General features: G+C 34.9%; 3 protein-coding genes across 4 annotated transcripts; all 3 read left to right on the top strand.

Annotated features, from left to right (window-relative positions):
• Positions 1–120: 120 nt before the first annotated feature.
• On the top strand, positions 121–1,961 carry LOC132175389 (eukaryotic translation initiation factor 5A-2-like). The gene is made up of 5 exons (XM_059587330.1): positions 121–348; positions 983–1,105; positions 1,219–1,275; positions 1,371–1,445; positions 1,657–1,961. Exons 1-5 carry the CDS (start codon positions 223–225, stop codon positions 1,756–1,758), a joined length of 483 nt encoding a protein of 160 aa, XP_059443313.1. The 5' UTR covers positions 121–222; the 3' UTR covers positions 1,759–1,961.
• An 894-nt stretch (positions 1,962–2,855) lies between these two features.
• On the top strand, positions 2,856–5,823 carry LOC132175926 (uncharacterized; the record flags this gene model as incomplete). Its single annotated transcript, XM_059588022.1, is given in 3 exon segments — positions 2,856–3,119; positions 3,637–3,759; positions 5,436–5,823. Coding segments are annotated over 3 exon segments (528 nt in total). The 3' UTR covers positions 5,594–5,823.
• Positions 5,824–15,039: 9,216 nt separating this feature from the next.
• On the top strand, positions 15,040–22,821 carry LOC132174694 (protein IMPAIRED IN BABA-INDUCED STERILITY 1-like). 2 transcript variants are annotated; one of them, XM_059586337.1, is made up of 10 exons: positions 15,040–15,496; positions 15,601–16,075; positions 16,929–17,213; positions 17,495–17,812; positions 19,412–19,639; positions 19,979–20,076; positions 20,736–20,826; positions 20,942–21,478; positions 21,990–22,113; positions 22,190–22,821. In XM_059586337.1, exons 2-10 carry the CDS (start codon positions 15,695–15,697, stop codon positions 22,192–22,194), a joined length of 2,067 nt encoding a protein of 688 aa, XP_059442320.1. In that variant the 5' UTR covers positions 15,040–15,496; positions 15,601–15,694; the 3' UTR covers positions 22,195–22,821. The 2 variants fall into 2 exon arrangements, with proteins under 2 accessions (XP_059442320.1, XP_059442319.1); XM_059586336.1 differs by having other exon boundaries at positions 15,047–15,496; positions 22,209–22,821.
• Positions 22,822–23,952: the final 1,131 nt, after the last annotated feature.

The raw sequence follows: 23,952 nt of genomic DNA, 5'->3' as shown, positions 1-23,952 counted from the left end.
AAAAAAAACCCGACCGCCCACCACATCATCAGAAATCTAACGGTTCCGAGCCAATCCGGGCCCACCATGACGAAACCCTAGAACACCCATATTCACACTCTATATATATAAATTACCTTTGTTCGTCGTCTCCTCCCCGCCTCCGGTGCTCGTCGGTCCGAACCCAAATCGAATCAGTGAGTTGAGAGAGAAAGCGAGAGCGAGTCAGTAGCGAAGCCAGCTATGTCGGACAGTGAGGAGCACCACTTCGAGTCCAAGGCCGACGCCGGAGCCTCCAAGACCTACCCCCAGCAGGCTGGTACCATCCGTAAGAACGGCTACATCGTCATCAAGAACCGCCCTTGCAAGGTCTGTTTGCTTCCTCGGAAAACTCAATTTTCGCCGGAAAAATTTTCAGGCTTCGGAATTAGATTCAAAGATTACCCTTTTGCTTTCAAACAAAATTGTGTTCTCTTAGGTTGATTTGTGGGTAATATCTGACTCCGCGCAATTTCTTATTTTGGTTCCTATTTTGATTTCGTAGCTTCATATTGATTTTAATCTGGATCTAATTGTCTGATTTGTCCTCTTCTTTTTTCTAGTTGTTCCACTGTTTACTTGTCTATTTGTCTTTTTATGTTTTGACAGTGTTATGTTTGGTTTCTAGTTAGATTTTATGTGGTTTCTGAATCTCCTTTTTGTCCATGTCACTTTATCCACGTTTTAGTGGAGTTCTGCTGTGTTAGAGCTTGTGAGCTGGTGAATGCTCTGGTACACAAGTTTGAGAGTAAAATCGGATGGACTGGTTTCAAATCATGATCTTATTATATATGATTCTTCTGTTACCGAAATCCATTATTTTTTTCTTGAGCTTAGAATATCTGTGGTGTTCAGTACTCGCTCTGTATATGAAAATTTGGCTGTATGATCTTCTTGGTATACTTTTATTGGATCCCTTTTCCGGGAATTGAGGCTTGATATCCTAAGTGTTTTTTTGTGACAGGTGGTTGAAGTTTCCACCTCCAAGACCGGCAAGCACGGTCATGCTAAGTGCCACTTTGTTGGAATTGATATTTTTACTGGCAAGAAACTCGAAGATATTGTGCCCTCTTCTCACAATTGTGATGTATGTAGTAATTTTATTTGTAGTATTATCTCAATTTGATGACCTTTTTTTTCCTAACAAGTTAAGTTCTCTGTATTAAAAGATGTTTGTGGCTGTGTTTGTTTGTTATACAGGTTCCTCATGTCAATCGTACTGACTATCAGCTGATTGATATATCTGAGGATGGATTTGTATGTACAAGTTCTCATTTTTCTTTCATTATTCCTTTGGTTAACTCTATTTTTCACCTGAAATTTGGTTTCTTACTACTTTAAATTCCTTTCAGGTGAGTTTGCTGACTGAAAATGGGAACACCAAGGATGATCTGAGGCTCCCAACCGATGATAGTTTGCTGACCCAGGTTGGTTGAACCTGCATTTCCTTTCCTGAGATGGGTTCTCTTTTTGTTAAATTGCCTTTCTGGAAACATGGTAAATGTAGGGGCATCTATCTTTACTATCATGTATTAAATTGCCCCTGGAAGATGAACATTTGATTATGATTCTACTTTTTCTTATGTTCTGTATGATTGATTATAACTTATTACATCATTGATGGGTGTGTGTGCACAGATCAAGGATGGGTTTGGCGATGGCAAGGACCTGGTTGTGACTGTGATGTCCGCAATGGGAGAGGAGCAGATTTGCGCTCTCAAGGACATTGGCCCCAAGTAGTTTATTTATATAAATTATTGAAGGACTGTTGTTGCAATTTTAGCTGGAGATTTTTGTGGGCCTTTATAGCTTGCTTTTCTTAAGACTTGTGGGTATACTGGGTTGGTTGATGTGGATCTGGAACAAAGTTCTATTACCTTTTACTCTTCTGTTATGTTTGATTTTTAAGGACTTGTGTTCATTATCTACTTTTCCTTGCTTTATTTCTTGATCCATGGGGAATATGAAAGAAAAATTGTAATGGGAAGTGCTTGCCTGCAGAAAAGAGTATAAGAGGCCCCTTGTCCCTTGAAATGTGTTGTTGATGTGCTCTTTTCTTAAATTTCCCCGATTTGAGGGATTTGAGAAAATGGGCTTAGAGAAAAAAATTGATATCCTCCCAAGTCTCTTTACCTTTCAGTGTTATAAATTCTTGTTCTGTTCTCCTTCACCTCACCCCCAGCAAAGTCTCAACTATTCTCTCTCTTTGGGTTGGGATTTTCCAACTCAATTTATGTGATTAAAACAAGTAAACATAATAATTTCAATTTAGTTTTGGACAAATTATATTTTAATCAAACTCTTTTCAATGAATGAATCTTGTGGTTTACAGCCCAAAACTAAAAGCATTAAGCTCTTTCCAATTTCACAGTTCAATGGCAAAAGTCCTCTCATCCATCCTGCAAATAACATGACATAGAAGCAGCTCTATTACTCTTATCTTAAAATATATTTTTATAAAACATTTTCAATAAAGAGAATCCTATTGGTGTCGTTCCACTGAAAATTTATATGTCAATAATTTTACATCTTTTAAGCGAATCAAAAAATAAATAAATAATTCAAAGGAAAATCAATAATTTTTTCAAGTTAAAATAATATTTTATAAATAGACGCGTAACATTTTTATAAGTTGAATTAAAGGAATACGGATGAAAACTTTCCAGAGAAAAGAACATAAACACCCATGCTTGCCACTGCGACTTCGTAAAGGGCAGTTGATTGTAAAGAACAGAGTTGTCGAGTCGGACGGTTAGGAAGTTGGTGACCTTTTGCTATCTCACTCCCTTACTGTCTCTCTGTCGCTCTCTCTGCAACCAAATCGGAGAGAGTGTGAGAGAGGGTGAGAGCTGAGATGAGTTCTTCTTCTTCTTCTTCGCCTCATCGTTCTCACGGTGGCAATAGCAGTAGTGCTGAGGAGAGACCGAGGTTCTTTGACTCAAAGGCGAAGGGCAAGTGCTGGGCAAACGCAGAGACGGTACCGGGAAGACACCCAGAGAGGTGGCGCAAGGACGCCGCCGGCAACATTGTCTGCAAGCGCTTCTGCAACTGCCAGGGCTGCCTCTGCTTCGAGTACGACCACATCGTCCCCTTCTCCAAAGGTCCGCATCCCTCTTTGTGCCCCTTGCATTTGTTTCTGGATTGTTCTTTTACTTCCTAGTTCTATTAGTCCTTTTGAATTTTGCTGGGAAACTTGGCTTTTGGCTTCCCCTTGCCAAATTGAGCTGCTTGAGTCAAGTTTCAAATTGGGTTTGCATTTGTGGGTTTTTCTTTTTGAAGTGGAGTAACATCAACTCGGTTGATTGGGTTTTATCATTTATGGGGTTTTTCTTTGTTGTAATGTTGAGAATTGAGGTTCCGTTGGGAGTGGGTTCTATTCTGGGATTTTAGTTGTCCTCTCATTCGTCTCAATGCACTTCTTGGTTGCCGATGAATGATGGGAAATAAAAATGTGCCTTACTGGCGTGTTAATTTTTGGAAAAAGATAGCACCATAACATTCATAGAGTTGTTTTCTATTTCGTTTTGTCAATTTTTCTGGGCCATTAAGCAGAAGGCAGATTTTTTATGTTATCTCTATTTAAAACTGAGTGGTTTGTGAACTGGGGTTGTGTTGCAGGTGGTGAATCCACGGCTGAGAATTGTCAGATACTTCAAACAAGGGTGAACAGATATAAATCTGACAAAGACAATGTGGATCAAACTCAATTGAAAGGTTACTCTTGTGATGTCAAGTTTACTGGTACGTTTGCACATTGCAGCACTCTCTTTTCTTCTTCTTCACTTACTTATAACTAATCAGTAGGTATGCGGTTATTGGATTCTAAACAACTTCTAACAAATGATTGTGTTGTCTTGGCCATATGGTCTTATTTGTAGCTCTCCATGGTGAGGCAAATGTTGTTTTATTTTTGAATTAATAGAAAAGCTACAGTTTATGTTCAAAGAGTCATCATCATAGTAGGTTTTGGTTGCTGTTTGTTGAGGTTAAAGATTGCATTATTTGGACCGTGCTGGGGAGATGATGAATATTCTTGTGGTCATCATTTTACTAGAAGGGTTTTTTTTTCTTGTCTATTTCAATTATTTGTAAAGTTTTTGGCAGCAATTAAAGGTATGAAGGATCTAATTCAAGTACAGAATTTTCTAGTTCATGGCTAATAACTTTGAGTTTCAGCCTTAAGTTTATCATTACCTTTTTCAAATGGCCTGTTGAGTGATTTATCCCTTTGGTGTTCCTGAAGATGGTTGTAGTGAGACAGTATCTGATTATTATCTATTCCATCAGTGTTATTGGGCGTCTTTGGATTTTAGATTGCATTCTGGTTAAATACTGAAATCTCTGTCTTGTTATATATTAGGTAAATGTGTTCATAAGAAGTTGAATTATTTTTATTTGTTTCAGTTTCTCTGTAATTAACATGCTTCAGATGTGTATATATTTAAGAACTAGTTTTAAAAGTACCCCGTGTGATTGATCTAAGCATTAGTTTTATGGCCAAGATTGCGTTGATGCCTTATACATTTACTCAGATATTTGTTTCTGAACTGAAAGACTTCCAATTATTTGCTGTTGGTTTTAGATTGGAAAATGGGGGTTGCAATTTACCATTATCGTTGCTGAAAGCTGCAATTCTAATGTCTCACCATTGGAATCATAGGTTATGGAACATTATGAGATATGTGATTGCGCACTGTGTTTGTTGTCTCTAAGACTAAGAGTTTTAACAAGATATGGATGTTAGTTGCAGGGTGTGGGGAAATATCTTTGTGTTGCAGCCATGCATTAGGTGTTTTTTGGACTTAAAAACTGTTTACGGGATTTTCTTTTGATTGATAAAAGTAGTATAGTTTATAGGGTGTAATGTTGACAAGTTTAATTTTGATCTCCTTATCCCATTCTGAAAGGCATTGTGATTGTTTGTGCGAGCTTGAGTAAACTTGTCCATAAGCTAGGATTGGCATTGAGACCATGAAACATTGGATTCAGGGATGGCAATAAAATAGACATGGGACACTGGGATGTTAATACGAAACTCTTTTTGGGTAACATTTAACAACAATAATCGTTGATTAAAAAAAAAAAAAAAAAGGTTATTGAAAAATCCACTTGTTCTCAGTAAGAACCCTCCATTTAGCTACCAATCTACTGTTTACTGATTGACTCCTTGTGGAAAAGTAGTGTGTTTCCCCTCCTCAAGTAGAGCAGACTTTCGGTGCACTGCATGATATTTAGTGCCCAAGGCAAGCCTGCGCAATCTCCCCTCCCTTTTCTGCTGGAAAAGGCTGGCTTCAACTTATATCTGCACTTAGAATGATCACTTTATTACATAGTGGGTATATATCATTTCCCTTTGTAGCTTATGCATCAGTTGGTGGTGTTTTCATCTAAATGCCACAGATTTCTCCAACTTACAGATAAGGAGCTTGATATAGTTGAAATGGCTGTTTACGGCGATGTGATCCGACCAGGAAACCAATGCCGTTGCAGAACTGTTGCTGAAATGCTTGGCCAATACAAATCAAAGAACCACATGGCTGCCTGCAAGTTGCCCTATAACGATGAATCTTTATAGCAAACATCAACAAAATCAGGTGATGGGACTCTAAAAAATAATGTACAAGGGGTTTATCTGCTGGATATTGCTTTCACAACCCCTACACAGATCACATGACATAGACATATTGTTGATTAAAACTGGACCTTTTGTGCCATATGGCCCATTGACTGAGCATTCACAATTAGATTCCTGCAGAAGGGAGGGTGTCTGCTGTCCTTTGATTCCCTGCATGACCTTTTTCTTTTTTATGCTACATTACCCCTATTCAAGAATATTAGGAAAGACGTTTACAAAAAAAAAAAAGAATATTAGGAAAGATAGAACAAAAAGTTCTCATTCAATTCAAAGGAGTTGGGGTCTCCTTTGTTACTATTCATCACCATTTCTCAAAAAAATCAACATCAAAACATTCTAACTTTTTCACTTTTTATATCATATCATACACTTTTTATTATTATTCAAATAAAAAAATCATGAAAAAACAAAACTTTTTCACTTTTTCATACCACTTTTTCATTTTTTTATACCAAATATTCTTACTTTTTTTTTTTCACATCAACTACAGTGTTTAAGCCAACTCATTTACCAAACACCCCCTTAACATTGACCAATTAATGTAATGGTGAAAAACAGTGATTTGATTCAAATTGATAGAATGAAAAGATGTAGAAGAAATAAGAATGCCTAAAATGACATTTGTGAAGTAGTGAAGAAAGATTTATTAAAGGTGGAGGTATTTTTGGTAGGTTAGGATGGCAGAAAAATAATGTATTTGGTTCTTGATTAGTTGGTGAGAATTCTTAAAATCAACCCACATTCAATTGGGGTTAAGGTTGGTTTATATGAATTTTTAATTGACAAATTTAAGCAATATGTTAATTTTGATCAAAAACCAGTAGATTCTGTTTACCACTCCACAATTGGTGTTGTTAATGATTAACAAAGCATCTTCTTTAGATTGAACAACCTCACCATGGAAGACATTCTGTAGAACTCACACAGCGTCAAAAAAAAGAAGGTGAAATAGGCTAAATAAATGACTCAGTCCAATAGCGTTGGTTGTTGGATGCAATGGTTGTTGGATGCAATAAGGGGTCTTTGTTGCCACAATGGAAAGAATTGCATTGAAAGGAGTCTGTGAAACCACCATAGGCGGCGGTCCGCGGATGCACACACACGAGGGAGAAAACAAGAAATGGGTAGTTGATTAATGGGGTCAGCCGCCTGTACTCTAAAGGCCACCCAACTCCAAAGAATCCACCACTAGAATACAAGTTTAAAAGAGTAATTAAGAAAGTAGGTTTAGAATTTAGATAATAAAAAAATTAAAAAGGTTGGTTGATGAATCATTATAAAATTGCCCATTTTTTATTAATATATTTGGTAGCACATTTTAATATATATATATATATATATATTTTAATCATATCCTTTATTTATAACTTATATTTTAATATTTATTTATAGTAATTATATCCCAAGCTGGCAAACACAATCGTAGTGAGAAGTCAGAATCATATTCCATCAAGTACATTGACAAAAGCCACAATGATATGTTTAAAGCCTCCTTTTTTGGTGGAGTGGGTGGCTCGTGGCTCATCATTTTTATAAGCACTATGAATAGACAAAAGATTTTATTTATTTATTTTATTATTTATTTATTTATTTTGTAAGTAATAGACAAAAGATTTTAGTCGTGTTGGATATTGAAGAATCTCTATGCAATGTGCGCTTTAATCAATCTATTTGTTTCTTCATATTCCAATCATATTTTTGCATCACCCATGTTGATAACTATCAAAATTTATGTGTGCAACCAACTATCACAATACATATGAATTCTATGCATAGGCTTTGTTTGTGATGCAAGACAAAAGAATTTGGGAGAAGAAGAAAAGAAGAAACGATGGAAAAGAAAACGGGTCGAGTTACATAATTCAAAGAGATATTAAATTTGGTAGAGTCTCGCCGTCACTGATAGGAAAGAAGAGGAGGAGGAGTCACATATCAAAGAAAAAAAAATTGTTTATTCATCAATTTTAATTTGTCTTCATAGGAGTATAATAGTTCACTTTAAATAAACTTGATGACTAAACCATAATCATAATATGACCTAATTAATGACTAAATTATAACCCTAATTTGATTGACTTTGGGCCAAACCTCTTATTGAATTACAAAATAACAAACAAAATAGGACTAAAACAAAATTACATGACCCAATAAACTTGTCCTGTCCTGCATTGGTTTGTTTGTATTTTTATTTTTACTTTTTCGTTTTTAGTTCTCAAAGACAAATACGCTCGGTTTGCCATTCGCTTTAAAAAATGAAGTGGCTTGGAATTGTAGTAGATTTGATTAATGTATAAAATAAAGTAAGAAAGTTTTGTTTTGTTGAAAAAAAAAAAATTATTTTGTAGTGATTTTTTTATTTAAATAGTAATAAAAAGTAATTTATGTAATGTAAAAAGTAAAAATGTTGAGAGTTGATTTTAAGAGGAATTGTATAAAGCCTTCTTTTTCTGTTTTTTGCCATCGGCAAACAGAGTCATACATTAATACATAACTCAAAACACAAAACTCTTAGACCGCATTTCTGCCACAATGGAACACTTCTTCAAAACAAAAACAAAAACAAAAAGTACCCCAAAACACATTAACCAATGCATATGTAATGTCTATTAAGAATTTTGAAAAAAAAAAAAAAAAAAAAACCTTCAAAATACAATAACAAATATATAATGTCAATAAAAAGACATTTAATTCATAGAATAATATTATAAATCAGTTATCTTATAACACTTATATAATTGTAAGATAAAAATGTAAGTATGCAGCATTTTTCTTTCTTACTTTGTACCTGGGCATGGGCCATCCAAGATTGATGAGGATGGGAGAGATTTATAAATGGGACAGGTTTTCCCAACAGTAGTGTTGATGAAAGGAACATGAATGGTTTCACCAACTAAACAAAAACATATTAAACAAATCTAGTAAATACTTATAATTAATTGTTCTCGTTGGACAAATGATTGGATGGTGACACTTCACCAACCTTTGACCTGCCCCACCCTCTCCTCACACATGAACATCAAACATGATGCATGATGCTCTGTTACTACTGTTACTGTTACTGTTTTTTTTTATTTTTTTCAGCTTTGGTACATATATAAATATCTTCTGCTACTATTTTCGTAAACAAAAAGATTTCTTCCCGACAGCAACAGGAGGAAAACTCTCGTCTGCAGTTACTTTGACCCCCAAGTACGGCCACCGCATAAATTAATATCTGCAAGTACTGCAGACAACCGTATTTAATTATCATTATCGTCTTCTACTTTAATATTTTTATTTTTAAAAATATATAAGACCCATTATTGGAGCAATTATAGAACATATTGTAAAATGATCAATTATCTGAAAATTTTAAGTGATAAAAAAATTATGAATTTAATTATTTAAATTGATATATCGACACTCATCACTTGTGAGGCCAAACACCTAACCTAAAATATTATTTTAATTAATTAAATAAGTGATAACTTATCATATAGCTTTAAAAGCTAATAAAAATTAATAAATAAATAAACATTTTAACACATATATCACGACAAAAATTTATCCAAAATAAAGCAAGAGAATTTTGTTGTTTTATTTTTATTTTTGTTGGTGCATGAGTGCGGCAATTGAGTGGTATTGTTAAGATCATGGGAGGCAGCAATCATGGCTGAAGATTAGTAGCACTGGTGCTGCCACGCTTCACATGCAATATTATTCGTTAAAGAACCTTTACGTTTTATACGTTTATCAGAGTAACTCAATTAGCTGTAAATCACGTCTAGTGAAATGGAGGTTACGAATTTGAATATCTCTGCTCCTCCTTCCCTTGTGTGAACCTGTAAAAAAAAAAAACTTTATGTTATATACCAAATTAATCTACCCAAAAGTTTATGTTATATACCAAATCCACCCAAAAGCTCAACAACTATAAATAAATATTGCATATTTGCAAGCATGATGTTGGTGGTGTTATTTCCTCTTGACATTTGTAAGCAGTGTTTTACACGTCTTCTTTTCATTCTTTTTTCATCATTTCACTTTTTAAAATTACTATTAGATCTGTGAGATCATGTGAAATTCTACCGATCTAATAGTAATTTTAATAAGTGACAAAATAAAATAAGAATCGGGAGGAAAAAAAAAAACAAAGTAATAATATTTATGCCTTTTCAGATCATTTTGACTCGGAAGACTGCAGCCGGGATACCTTAAAACCGCAATTTTCGTAGCAGCCGCCCCATTTTATAGGGACCAACCCTAAAATCTGCTTATTTTCCCTTTTCCTTTTCCTTTCTTCCCTTCTTTAGAGGTTTTCCTTTACATTTTCTTCATCTTTTTTAGGGGGGAGGGGGGAGGTGTCTTTGAACTAATAGGAATCTCTTGTTGTCGGATCTCAACTTCTTCTTTTTTTGGTAGGGGGGGGGGGGCAGGAGTACGTTAGAGGGGCTTCTCTGCCCCTGCAGTCCTGCCCCATTCTCGATCCCTTAAATTGTGTTAATTTTGGTTCAAAATATAAAATTAATAAAAACTAAAACGATAATTTTTTTATTATTATTTTTTTAAAAAAATGATGGGATGGTTCAGCCACAAAAAATGAAAAAGGAGAAGGGTGGCCAAACCACCTTCAACAAACTGTGTGGGTGTTTCGGCTGCCATCTAAAAATTAAAATGGGTGCTTCGACCACCTCTATGTTCTCAGTTCAATTTTTGTTTTATGTTTTTAATAACTATAACAAAAAGGGAATTACGTTATTTTAAGGGTCAAAGTGGAGGTATTTTGAAATGAATTTAGTCAAATTGGTAACATGCAATGCACATGACCTTTTTTTTCCATCCATTTTAACATCTAACGCTAAAGGAATGATTTTTTTGTCACAAATTTGTAATTTGGTTATCTTAACGTCACACTTGACAATTCATGGGCCAACGTAAAACACACACAATAATCACGAAAAATACTCGCTTATCAAATATTGAATATAAAATTGTACATGAAAAATACTCACAAGCCTTGATGCACCTTAATCTCATTATCATACAAAAGAAATTATTTCCCTATTAAAAAAAAAAATTAAAAAAAAAAAGACCCACTTTTCTTGTGCTGAAAATAAATGACAGCTAATAATCTGTCTCTTTCTTTTCTTTTCTTTTTTCTTAATCACTATTATTATAAAAAGACTAAAAACAAGATTGTATTTTCCGATTGTATAAAAGTCCAAGTCGTGCTTTATTCCAAATACTATTCTTCGATTGGAGGAAAAGTCTCCAAAACCCCCACTAACAATTAATGGGCCCACCGACTTCATGATCATTCATGTCTGACTTCAACTGCATCCACGATTCAGACCGAACTTGTGCAACCTCTTTTCATATTTATGAATGTGCATGCATGCATGTATGCACCATGATGGAGGTCATGGATCATGGATGATGGACCACGTACACATTTGGAGAAAGGTAATGAATTTAAATAAATAAATCAAGTGACCATGATTTCATCGTTTATTGAGAGAAATAAAAGGTATTAAAAAAAAAAAGAAAAAAAGAAAAAGAGAGGATAAAAGTAGCCATAATTACACGATTTATGAATATTTACTCATAATTACACGATTTATGAGTAAATATTAAAGTCTCAATTTTTGCTTTATATAGCATTCCTTCCATTAATAGTTGTTGAGTAAGAGTGCACTGTAATTTCGTACACCAAAAGTATAATTTTAAATTAAATTATCAAAAACTCATTATTTGGAAGTAGATTTTTAAATAGAGAGCCTCTACTATGCAGATAGTGCATAAACAAGCCATTTTGCATCCTTCAATAAGTATGAGACATATCATCATTTCAAGAAAAATGCAACAAATTAAAATGAGAACAAAAACAACCAATCTAAAAAGGAACCAAACAAATCCGGCAAGACCAGCCATTTTCGGTGAGACTAGCCGGCCAGACCCACGCCTTGGGTCTCGCTGGCCGTGACCCGATTCTCGTCGGGGTCACCATCTCCGACACCATTTCATGTGAAACCCAGCCTCAAAATTAGATTATAATGCCTCAAAACTCGTTTTTTTGATTTAAAACTAAAACCTATAGATAAATATTAACCCTTTAGAGATTTTATCACCCTAAAGGAATCCGCCGAAGAGAACTGTCGCCTGGAGAAAGGAGACTCGTGGGCCTAGCCGGCGTGACCTAGAGAAGAAGAGGATAAGAGAAATAATGAAGAAGAGGCTACTGCAAATTTTCGGTGAAGAACCAGAGAAGAAGAGAAATAAGAGAAAATCAAGTGTATTAGCATGTAGAGTTTTTTTTGTGCATTTTTTTTTACTTTATATGATGTGTCTTTATGCTATTGGGTACTGCAAAACCCTCTTTTTATGCATGAGAGGTTTATCCTTTTAAATATTTTGATTTGAATACATAGAAAAATTTTAGTTTTCAAACCGCAAATAAGTGGGTACGTTTTTGAAAATACACGATTTTAAAAACCAAATTGTTAACCGCGTTTTTAAAAATCACACGTTTTGAAATCCCTATTTTTAGATTGTACATTTAGAGATCTTAGACCCAAACAAACTCCAAGTACAACTTGATTTTGTGTTATGGTCGCTTAATTAAGCTTCTACAACATTTTAGAGTCAAAACTCAGACAAAAGCAAGCCAACATGGCAATATCAGTTATTAGCTTAACTTACTTCTGTTTTTTTTTTGTTTTTTTTACTCACGTATATGTATTTTGATATGATTGCAATCCAATTTATAACCATTATAGAGTTATTACAAGAGTTTAAATAATCTAATAATAATAAATATTATACCTTATCTTACTCCTATTTTATTGGGCTGCCACAACTGCTCATTATAGCCTCAACAAATTTATTAATTAAAATGGCTAAAAAATTATATTTTTTATTTTATTTTAACTATCCACTTTACAATAAATCTAAGCAGTAGGTGGAGTAGACTGGATATGAAAATATTATCGTCAAAATAAGTATAATGAAAGGAAGGTCAAGGCTTAGTCTAATACAAGACGAAGACGAGGATAAAAGAGAAAGATGAGGTCGGTAGCTCAAATAAAGCAATACTTGAGAGCATCACTTTCTTATTCAGAATTCGTCCGAAAAAAAATAAATAAATAATGTAGGATGACAAAAAACCAAATCACATTTTATGGATAAACTCCGAAAAAAAGTGACGTTCTCAAGCATTACTCGGCTCAAATAATCATCTTTAGCTGTAATTGATGCTGAGTTGAAGACATATCGATATGCTAAGTTGAAGACATATTGATAGGAGAGGTGGTCGTTTGGTGAAGCTGTTGGGAGGGTTTATTTTATTTTTTGTCTTTCAAAAGTTTGTGATGGTCTCCGTCCTCGTTTAAAAAATAATGTCACATCAATATAGTAAAATAAAGATAAAATAAAAATGTAACATTTAACATTATTGGGAATAATAAGTTGTTTAGTATTGCTGGATTTTATGTTGGCCAAGACTGACAAAAGTCTGAAGTGAGTGCGGAAGCACGACTTGTCTATGAACGGGGAGCGTATTTTGCTGGCTTTTCTTTTACTTCCTGAATGTTGTCGAGCCGAGCTTGGAGTTGGGTTATTATTGACCATCTCTTTCTCAATATTCAATTTCTGTTGATGATTTTCATACATATTCGTAATTGCCATTGAATATGGCCAACGAGCGACAGCTGTCCTTTTCTTTTGTTTTTCTGAAAGTCGGCAACTGCTTTCTTATTTGGTCTTCATATATATATATATATATATATATATAGCATAAAATCTATTACATTTTTAGACCTATTTTTTTTTTTTAGTAAAGATTACAAGTAATTCTAGGTGGTTTATTTGTATTTTACTAAAAATGATGTGACTATTAAAATCACCCTTTAATCAAAATTCAATTTTAATCAAATGATGATTTTAATAGTCATATCATTCTTAATAGGATACAAGTAAACAACTTAAAATTACTCAAAGATTATTGCTCTTGCTTATCCCCAAGCGGAGAAAGTTGTATTAACTCCCCCATCATCAACATTTAAGCTCTGCCAAGTATAATAATAAATTCTCTTTCCAAAAAATAAATTAATAAATTCCCTAAACCCAGAAGTATGAAAATGTGGCCGATCTCAAGGTCTACAAAGAGGATTAGGATCTCCGGCAATAGCACGCAACGTGGAGGAGACGAGTGGAAGTCATGGTCTCTATAAAGTTTTTTTTTTTTAATATTTTTTTATTTCAGTTTTTTTAAGAACTCTAGAAGGAATGGGCTGATCGTCCTTCTCAACGTTTTTTCTCAATCATTTTTGTTTTGTTGTTTTTTCTTCCAAGTACTTTATTGTTAGATGGAGTTAGTCTTCTAACTTTATTTATTTTTAATGACAATTAGAAACGCTATGTTTACCAAATTTTTTTCTTTAAAAGTTGGTTCTCAAATCATATATCATCATTGCATTAAATTATGATACATTTTTTAAAATAATAAATCTTGTGGGATAATGACAGATCACTTAATAATTAACTTTTAAAGATAAAATTTGATAAATATAACATTTTTCTCAATCTTTGAAGTTTTGAATCCTTTCAAGTATTTGACTTTTGTATACATAGAGTGATTGTGTAGGATTAAGGTCCACAATGATTAGCTGTCCAAATTATTAAAACACTTAATGTAAGGGCTTAGATAGGTAATTGAGCTTGGATAGGTAATTGAACGGTCTAAAATAAAAAAAAATTTATACATACTCTCTCACATCGGTAACTAATTGTCGTGGGTTTGAATCCGACTATATAAAAAGTTTGTAGGATAATATAAGTGAGGTGACATATGCTTTATTTCAAGCATTACTTTGTCATGCAAAAGAGTACAATGTCAGAATGACACATGTTAGCCTGTTTATTTATTTATATATATATATATATTGTTTGTTTTTTAGCAAACTATTATATAAAGAAAAAAAAAATTATTACATAATTACATTTTAATCCCACCATCTAAAAACAACTTTGGGCATAGAGATGCTTGTACCCATTATTTCACGTGGACCCTACTGAACTCAATATGTGTGGGGCCATAAAAGTAAAGACCAAATGTCATAACTCTTCAGAAATGGGAATTAACAACAAAGCTAGAGAGGGGAGGAGGAAGAACGGTGGTGTTTGGAAAGGGAAAAGTGAGTCACGACTTTTCCTTTTCTTTTCTTTAATCAATCAATTGCCTCTCCTATCTGCTTCCCTCTCTCTCTCTCTCTCTCAAACTTTGGCCTTGTCTTTTCCCTTTCCACAAATCCCTATTCCCACGTCAATCCAAAACTGAATTTTGAAATCCCAATTTAATTCTTTATTATTTGCCAAACACCCCTTTGTCAACAACCACCCAACCAAAACGCAATCCTCCTCCTCCTCCTCTTCTTTTTTCTTCTTCTGGCCCACTAAAATTTCAAACACAAATATATATTTATTAAATAAAATAAAATATTACAGAATTCGTAGAAAACCTGTGTCCGTTTTGACGTACGTCCCCTGCGGACGTTCAAAGTACGACAGAACCTCCTCAGGCAACGGATACAAACAAAAGCACTGAGAAGTCGCAAGCCAAGATGTTTTTTTTTTTTTTTAATGGAAAAAAAAAAACAGACTCCCAAATCAAATGGCTCGTCAAACAAAACTCCGTTGATTCCGCCAAATCTGTTGTGTGAAAAAGCCGCATAGAAACCCACTGTCTGCCATCTCCCGCAATTGTCGCGCAACTGAAGAAAGCAGAGCTACAACATTCGAAGACTAAGAAAATGTGAAAAGACAAGAACCAAAAGCACTAAGATTTTGTTAGTGAGTTTGGTGTGTGTGGTATAAAAACTAAACCCCATTTTGCTTCAATCTTCTATTACTCTCCTGCAACTATTTTTTTTTTTTTTTTTTTTTCTCTATCCTAACTAACTAACTCGTTCCAGGAAGTTCGACCGGAATTTACGGGTCGACCCGTTCCAGTTGCCAATTTTGGTTACTATGTGGTGGCGGCGGTGGTGGTGGTGGTAGTGGGCAGGGATGGGTTGCGTGAGCTCCAAGCAGGCGGTGTCGGTGACGCCTGCACTGGACCACTCTGGGGCGTTCAGGGACAGCGGAGTCGGGTCGGGTCGGAGTCGGCTGGGGTCGAGCGAGAAGGAGAAGGGCGGCAAGAAGAAGAATGCTGCTGAGCTGGTTGCGATGGCGGGGGCGCTGAGTGGGGGGAGCGAGTTGGGCGAGTCGGGGAGGGCGAGTTCGAACGGGAACGAATCGTCTTACAGCTTCAGATTGGGGAATTTGAACAAGTACGTGGAGGGCGAACAGGTGGCCGCCGGCTGGCCGGCTTGGCTAAGCGCCGTCGCCGGCGAAGCCATTCAGGGCTGGGTTCCTCTCCGACCCGATGCCTTCGAAAAACTAGAAAAGGTTGCTATTTATTGTTAATTTAATATTATTGACCATATTTATCAAAGTTTATTTATTATTTAAATATCTTTTGGTTACAATGCAAGTGATATTGGATTTGTGAGTGTGATTACTTTGTAATGCAAAGGCTTTTGAAGGAAACTGTTAATTTTTTTTATTTTTAGCATGTTTCTCTTATTTAATAGTCTTTGTTTGTGTTTCTTCTTTCTTTATTTAATCTTAGTTTTTACTTGCTCATTTTATTTTTCTCTCCTATAAAAATTTTCAGTTTTTACAATATGGGGAATGATCCTTTCCTTTCTGTTCAGTAACAAGCTTAGCCCGATTCGCATATTTGTCATCTATGGATATTTAGGGGAAAATTTTGAATCTTCCACTTGTTTGAAAGTTGAAGTGAATGCCATGCATGGGAAGCAATTCATAATAACCCACAAATTTCCAACTTCTTTGGAGCTCATGGGATGATTTATGTTCTGTTTCTGATCAAAATTACAATGGTTTTAATGCTAATATTGTGCTGCTTTGACTGCTGCAAAGCTTTCTGGAATAATGGTTTTAGCTGTACTTCTGTGTGGCTTTTACAGTTTTAAGTAAAATCTTGTTTGACGTAGTACCATTCTGTGAAAAGTATCTCATCTTTTAGAACAAGGCACCTTAGGTTCTTGCTCTTTTATCTGTTAGGGATAAAGTTTTTTCAAGTCATGGAATTGCTTTCCAAAAGTGAAGAATTGTTTCTGTTTCCTGTTTCTGAGTACTATCTAATAGTAGATTGTCTAAATCTGTGTCAAGAGTCTACTGCTTGCTATGTTGTGTCTTTGTGATTGACAATATTCAATTTCAACTGTTTGATTAGATCGGACAGGGTACGTATAGCAGCGTGTTCCGAGCACGTGACATGGAAACCGGGAGGTTAGTTGCTCTGAAGAAGGTGCGGTTTGATAATTTTGAGCCTGAGAGTGTTAGGTTTATGGCTCGAGAGATTATGATTCTACGCCGGCTTGACCATCCTAACATCATAAAACTGGAGGGCTTAATTACTTCCCGATTATCATGTAGCATATACCTTGTATTCGAGTACATGGAACATGATATTACTGGACTCTTATCTTGCCCAGACATCAAGTTCAGTGAGTCACAGGTTTGCCTCGACTCCCAACTGTCACTGAATTTTGATTCTGACATATAAATTGAGTCAAGTGGTCAGTAGAATGACGTAATAAGCTTTAGTATTTTAGTTAATCTTATTTGCTAAAATGATGGAATGAATTTGACATATATGCCTAGAACAAAAAGAAGTGAATTCATTTTAACGCTTTGCGAAATCAGAGCAAGAAAAATGGTGTAAGAACAAATAAATGGAATAATTTAATATCTGTATACTTGCATGTTGAAAGAAATGAGGTTGATTTTGTTTTGTAGATTAAGTGCTACATGAAGCAGTTGTTATCTGGACTTGAACACTGTCACTCAAGGGGTGTAATGCATCGGGACATTAAAGGATCAAATCTTTTGGTAAATAACGAAGGAATTTTGAAGGTGGCTGATTTTGGATTGGCAAATTTCTATAGTTCTGGGAATAGGCAACCTCTAACCAGTCGAGTTGTCACTTTGTGGTACCGTCCTCCGGAGCTTCTGCTGGGATCGACTGATTATGGAGCATCTGTGGATCTGTGGAGTGTTGGCTGTGTATTTGCAGAACTAATCCTTGGAAAACCTATCCTTCAAGGGAGAACGGAGGTAATCAGCTTACTACTTAAGTACATTGTTTTCCATTTTTTAAAATGCTAGTTTTTTAACCTTTGACCAATGAAGTAGTTTAATGAAAGCCGTAAAGATACGATCAAGAAAATAATAGTTTCAGTAGAAATTACTTGTATTAATGGAACCATAAATGGGATTATTGATTTCTCCAAGATATGGCGATCACAAACAGGGCAAAGATTAAAGAAGAGAGAGGAAAACAAATCCAAGGGTGTGGATGGGACTGGAGACAACTTCCAAGGGTAAAGTCTTCCAATGGTTAGAAATATTATTGGAACTGGTGCTTTTAAGCATCTCTTTAAAAAAAATAAAAATAAAAAATAAAAAATAAAAAAGAAGAAGAAGAAGAAGAAGACAAGTAACTTGAATAAGGCAGTTTGTTTAACCTTTGGAGTAAATCTTTTAAAACTCATCCCTCTAGACTTGTAGTTCTTGCTTCTTTGAGGAAATTCTTTAGGGGTTAATATACGAAATTACAAAAGTTAGATGTACTTTAAGGCTAATGAAGGCACCTCTTATTATATAAACTTAACTAGAAGATTCGTTTTGAGAATGCTACTAGATACATCCGCTGTTGTGGTGCTTGTTTGCTAGTTTCCTGCTTTTCTGTTGGCATTGGAGTTGTTCAATTGGTCTGCTCCTAGCAATGTATATGGTCTATTCTCCTAGGTGAGAGAATGTCTGTATAAACCTGTCTATGCTATTCCCACTGCATTATCATCCTGGAACGATGTTAATTTTCATGCAAAATAAACCTTTCTCTTTTGATTTACCATGATATAAAAATAATTTTTCTTCCTACTTTGCAAATATAAGAAGCCTTTTAACACTCCATAAACTAACCAAAATAGGCAGAGATATCCATAATGACATCTAATCCTTTTTTTCCCAGAAGCGGACCTCAATAATGACTATGTATATGGGTATATACGTACATGTGAATGAGGATGATTAGGTCATTAAAGAAGGTTAATTTTAGGGAATTACTCAATCTTTCAAAGAGGCCTTTTTTTTTGTGACATTTTTATCCAATTACCATTACAAGTATCACCCATTAGGCAGCTATCTGCAATTATTAATCGTGTATCATAAATACATATAAAAAGGTAACTACAGAAACTTCCCTTTTAAGTTTTAGTTGTCTACTGAATTATGGTTGAGGTATAAACATGGACATTTGGGATGATTACACAGCTTTTTCCATGTGATGTGTCTATATTATGTCAGAATAAAGGCTACTTTTTTTTTTTGAAGGGAAAAAAAAAAAAAAAAGGTAGCCTTTATTCTGACATAATATGGACACATCACATGGAAAAAGCTGTGTAATCATCCCAAATGAAGGCTACTTAGATGGTATCGAAGTATTTTTCTCTTTTCCTTTTTTGCAGATTTGACTGATGTACCTTGCTGCACCATACAATCCTTTCACCAAGCCGAGGGGCAATATGAAAATGCATATGTAGACTGATAAAATTATGTTATATGTATAAATGAAGCTGTACAACTATGATTGTTCACAAATTTACTTTTGAAGTTTCCTATTTAAGTTCATATAGGTATGCTTTACTTCTGCAGGTTGAACAATTACACAAAATTTTCAAACTTTGTGGATCCCCACCTGATGAATACTGGAAAAGAAGCAAACTTCCTCATGCAACTCTATTCAAGCCACAGCAACCTTATGATGGTTGTCTTCGGGAGACTTTTAAAAATTTACCAAAAACCACCATAAGCCTGCTAGAAACGCTTCTTTCCGTAGATCCCCACAAGCGAGGGACAGCCTCTTCTGCTCTTGCATCTGAGGTAGTTAGACAAAATAATGTCTCATTTGAATTATTGATGTGCTAGTTGGAAAGAATGTATAGATTTACTTTTACTTGGCATGCATGGCAATTAAGTTACCCTATACATTATATAGTCATCAAGTCAAGACTGACTAGCAATTCTAGTTCATCAACAAGTTTTGAGTATTCTGTATTTTCTTTTTCTCTAACAAAGTATTTTATCATTCCTGTATGTATTGGCCCCACTTTCATTGTGCAAAGCCAAAGAAATGCAGCATGCATGCCAAACTAATCTTAAGCATTTGTTTACATCATTTAGGATCCTTCTAATGATATATTGTTTCCATACTATATTCAGTATTTCACAACAAAGCCCTATGCATGTGATCCATCAAGCTTGCCGACGTACCCACCTAGCAAAGAGATTGATGCAAAAATTCGCGAGGAGGCAAAGAGGTGAGGATTCTCATTTATATTATATTGTTGAAACTTTTACATGCTTGTATTGAAAGATAAAGAATAGAAAAATAACTGGTCTGGAAGTCCTTTCATGAAAAAGGAGCTGTTTGAGCTCAGTTGTCAATTATGGCCAGTGTAAGAAGGGAAGGTGGTAAACTAAAGTAAGCATGTTAAATTCGATCTGGAATGACTTGATTAATGTATGGAGTCTAATAGCTTATGGTATATGAACGTCCAATGAAGATTGACTGAGTGCTCTTTACCTATCCAAAAGACCGAGAAGACGGAGTTAGTCCTTTGTTTCTTTAGATATAATTTGAATGCACATTTGGTTAGTATGATGTAATCACCAGGAAATAAAAATAAGTTCCATTATTGAAATCCTAAAAGGTGTTTGTAGGAAGAAATGAAATCATTTAGTTACTTCAAATTAATAATCAGATTCTACTGTATAACATAAAGGACCTGTTCCATTTCCCTAGGACATTTAATTGCCGCACGGATTTGCCTTCTTTGATTGGGGTTTGGAAAATATGTAGTTATGCAAAGAAATTTCAGTTTTGTCAGTAAAATGTTTTTTCTCTGCAATTTTCAGCGTCGTATGTGGTACTTATGTCGTCTCTCCAAACTACAATAACATTCACTAAATTTTTCAGGAAAAAGATTGGTGGAAGAGCTCGTGGATCTGAAATAACAAGAAAGGCTGCAAGAAAACCCCATGGATTCTGTAAACTGGCACCAGCAGAGGTCTCTCTCTCTCTCTCTCTAAGTTTGCATTCACATGTAGAATGTAGATATAGATCTCTGGTCTAGTTATGAAGTGGAGTTGCTTCTCACTGATATACTTGTCCTTGTGGTGCAGGAAATGGCAAACCAAAGACAAGATTCTCATAGGATTAATGGTAACCATGGAGATATTCTTAAAGAAGTAAATTCTGCCGTAGATGTGGTGGCACGAAAGCCATCAACTGATAAACTTGAAGAAGCTTCCCATGTAAAGAATGCATCTCAAGGCGACATTCCTTTTCCTGGCCCCTTACAAGTTTCTACATCAAGTGGTTTTGCATGGGCAAAAAGGAGGAAAGATGAGGCATCCACAAGATCGCACACTAGGTCTATTTCAAGAGGACACATTTTCAGTGTTGTAGAACCTACTACGGCATTGCATTCAAGGAACAATGTTGACTCCAAAAGGCATGAAAACCGGGATGTTATATATGGAGTCCGCACCAATTCAAGAGGCCATGATTCATATGAGGTTGCGAAGCTTGCAATGCAGAATAATTGGTGCAAGTTTGAGCGTCCAGACTCATTTGATGCTTCTGATGAGTACCACTCTCAGGAACTATCGATGGCACAGTATCAACGAGACGAAATGGTTGCTAAAAGAAGAAATCTGGTAAGTTTGTAATTTGTAGAACAAGATGTGGTATGAACTTATTTAAGTTTCAACACATATTTTCCTTTTACTTTTCTGGTAAGTTTCAAAATAATTTTCCATTTTAACTTTTGTTTACAAAAACAAAAAGAAGTATCATTTGTAATGTAAAAGAAACAATCTGGTAAAAGAGGGTAAATGGCAGCTGAAATAGAAGCAATTTGCCATGTTTGTAACTTTCAGAACCATATTCTCCATTTTAACTTCTGTTAATGAAAAAAGAAGAAAAGAAGCATCAGTTGTATTGTAAAACCAGATGTAACTTTTACATCAGTTGTATTGTTAAATGGTATTGTTTTCTTTGTCTTAGCTGGAGGTCGTATTCAAGAAGATAGATTTATACCTTCAACTTTTACTTAAATCTTAATGGATACATTGATTTCCCAATACATCTCTGCATGCCCTTAATTGTGAGAATTATTCATTCTTTATCTCTTTTGTTGATTAACATCAATCTTGTGCGGGCTACCAGGATCAAGGGGATGCGGTTGAATTTTCCGGACCCTTATTGTCTCAATCACACAAAGTTGATGAACTTTTAGAGAAGCATGAGCGCCAAATCCGCCGGATAGTGCGAAAATCATGGTTTCAAAGAGGTATACTCTCTATTTCTTTTCTTGTTCCTTTCTGTTTTGTGTGCGCGCGGACGCAGTGGAGTATTTCTGGCTAAAGTGTGATTTTTGAACTGCAGGGAGAAAGCATGGGAAGTAAATTAACAGATATGCTTTGTTTTGGGTGATTTGAGAAGGGAATCAACCTCCAAATATGAAATGAGATTATAACCAAACTCCGATCATGGATGAATCTCTCTCCAAACCACACTGCTGTATCCGATGAACACGCCATTCAATCGTCGAGAAAATAAAATCTTCAACACAACTCGTTGCCATTGAAGCCAGGAGCTACAGCCAGTAACAGCCTGATGAAACTATGTTATAAACACCAAGAGATCGGAAGATTAAAAGCAACGAAGGGTTGGAATGAGTGGATTGTTCTCTTCTTTCACTCAATAATAGTTTAGCTTCTCTTTGTTCTTTTATTTCTTTCATAAATTTTAGTCTCTCTTTGTTTTCAGATATGATGAAAACCATCCGGCTATGTATAGACAAGTGGTGATAGATTTGAGAAAGAGTCTTGTACATGTCAACTGTTCGTTAGGTTCAAGCTAGCAGGCTTACCTTTATTTCTCATGCTTTGCCATTACTTATCTTCTAATTGTTTGAAGCCTTTCTGCAGCAATGGCAAAGCATGAGCTGCAAAACTATAAAACTTTTGCTATCTTTTCACACAATGTTTGAGACTAATTTGTGGTATCCACTCCATCTAAATTAGTATTAAGATTAACAAGCTAATGGTTCGGTTGAGTGCACTAATTTGTAATCCCATCTCACATTTGTTAATTTTTGGGGAAACTTTACAAAGGACCCTTAAATTACCATGCGGTTTGAAAATACTCTTTTTAAATTTCAAAACCCCTCAATTTTACCTTCTGAACTTTCAATTTGATGCAATGCATTCCTTCCGTCAGTTTTTTGACATTAAAAGTGATGAAATGGCCTTTATATCTCTGAAATTTTTATAAAATTTTAAATTAAAAATTAAAAAAATAAAGGTATTAAAAAAAAAAACTTTATGAAAGAAAATTCAATGGTAGCTTGGTCTTTTTAATCGTTTCCGTTAGGGGTTAACGTAAAAAATTGACGGAGGGGGTAGATTGCATCAAATTGAAAGTTCGAGAGGGTGAAATTGATAGGTTTTGAAATTTGAAGAGTCTTCTTAAAATGTGTGATAGTTCAGAGTCTTTTATGAAATTTCTTCTTATTTTTATATCAATTTAAATGGTGACATACAAATGAGAAAAAAATAAAAATAAATAAATAAATATAAAAAATCTTGAACCAAACATGTAGACTGTAGTGCCCACCAAAAATTGAGGTGGGCTTTAGTATCCACCAACTCAATCGCCCATAACACCCAAAATCGAAAATTCAAAGAAAAAAAACAAACATCCAGGGTTGTTGGATCCAAACGAGCCCAAAAGTCACAGTCATTCATCTTAAATATTATGTTAAATTACCACTTATCTTAAAAATTTAAGCTTATAAAAAGAAAAATTAATCATTTAATCAATGATTTAACGTTGAAGGAGAGGTGAGTTGGGTTTGTCGGCCCAAGAGGCATTTTCACATCCCTTTGGGATAGGCTGTTTGTCTTAATTCTCATGGTTGTAAGGAAACTTACTCTAGGAGCACATCAAAATCTCTTGACTAATTTTTTGCTTGGAATCTCTTAAGTGTCGTGTCTAGAGAGATTTGTAGGTTCTTTATGTGCTCTAGGAGAGAGGTCGTTCCCTTTGTTTAGTGGTCCATCTAAGGTAAAGTTGGTGCTATATGCGATGCACCTAGTTTTAGTCTAATTTTATTTTTGGAGTCAAA

Source organism: Corylus avellana, chromosome ca3 (genome assembly GCF_901000735.1).
Source record: "Corylus avellana chromosome ca3, CavTom2PMs-1.0".
Taxonomy (NCBI): domain Eukaryota; kingdom Viridiplantae; phylum Streptophyta; class Magnoliopsida; order Fagales; family Betulaceae; genus Corylus; species Corylus avellana.
This window is presented reverse-complemented; position numbering and strand designations above follow the sequence as displayed.

Coding starts and splice junctions, on each gene's coding strand:
- LOC132174694 (XM_059586336.1), top strand. CDS start 15,695: ATGGGTTGCGTGAGCTCCAAGCAGGCGGTGTCGGTGACGCCTGCACTG. Junction 17,214..17,494: donor TCAAGTTCAGTGAGTCACAG/GTTTGCCTCGAC, acceptor TTTGTTTTGTAG/ATTAAGTGCTACATGAAGCA. Junction 20,827..20,941: donor GTAAACTGGCACCAGCAGAG/GTCTCTCTCTCT, acceptor CTTGTGGTGCAG/GAAATGGCAAACCAAAGACA.
- LOC132175389 (XM_059587330.1), top strand. CDS start 223: ATGTCGGACAGTGAGGAGCACCACTTCGAGTCCAAGGCCGACGCCGGA. Junction 1,276..1,370: donor ATATATCTGAGGATGGATTT/GTATGTACAAGT, acceptor AATTCCTTTCAG/GTGAGTTTGCTGACTGAAAA. Junction 1,446..1,656: donor ATGATAGTTTGCTGACCCAG/GTTGGTTGAACC, acceptor GTGTGTGCACAG/ATCAAGGATGGGTTTGGCGA.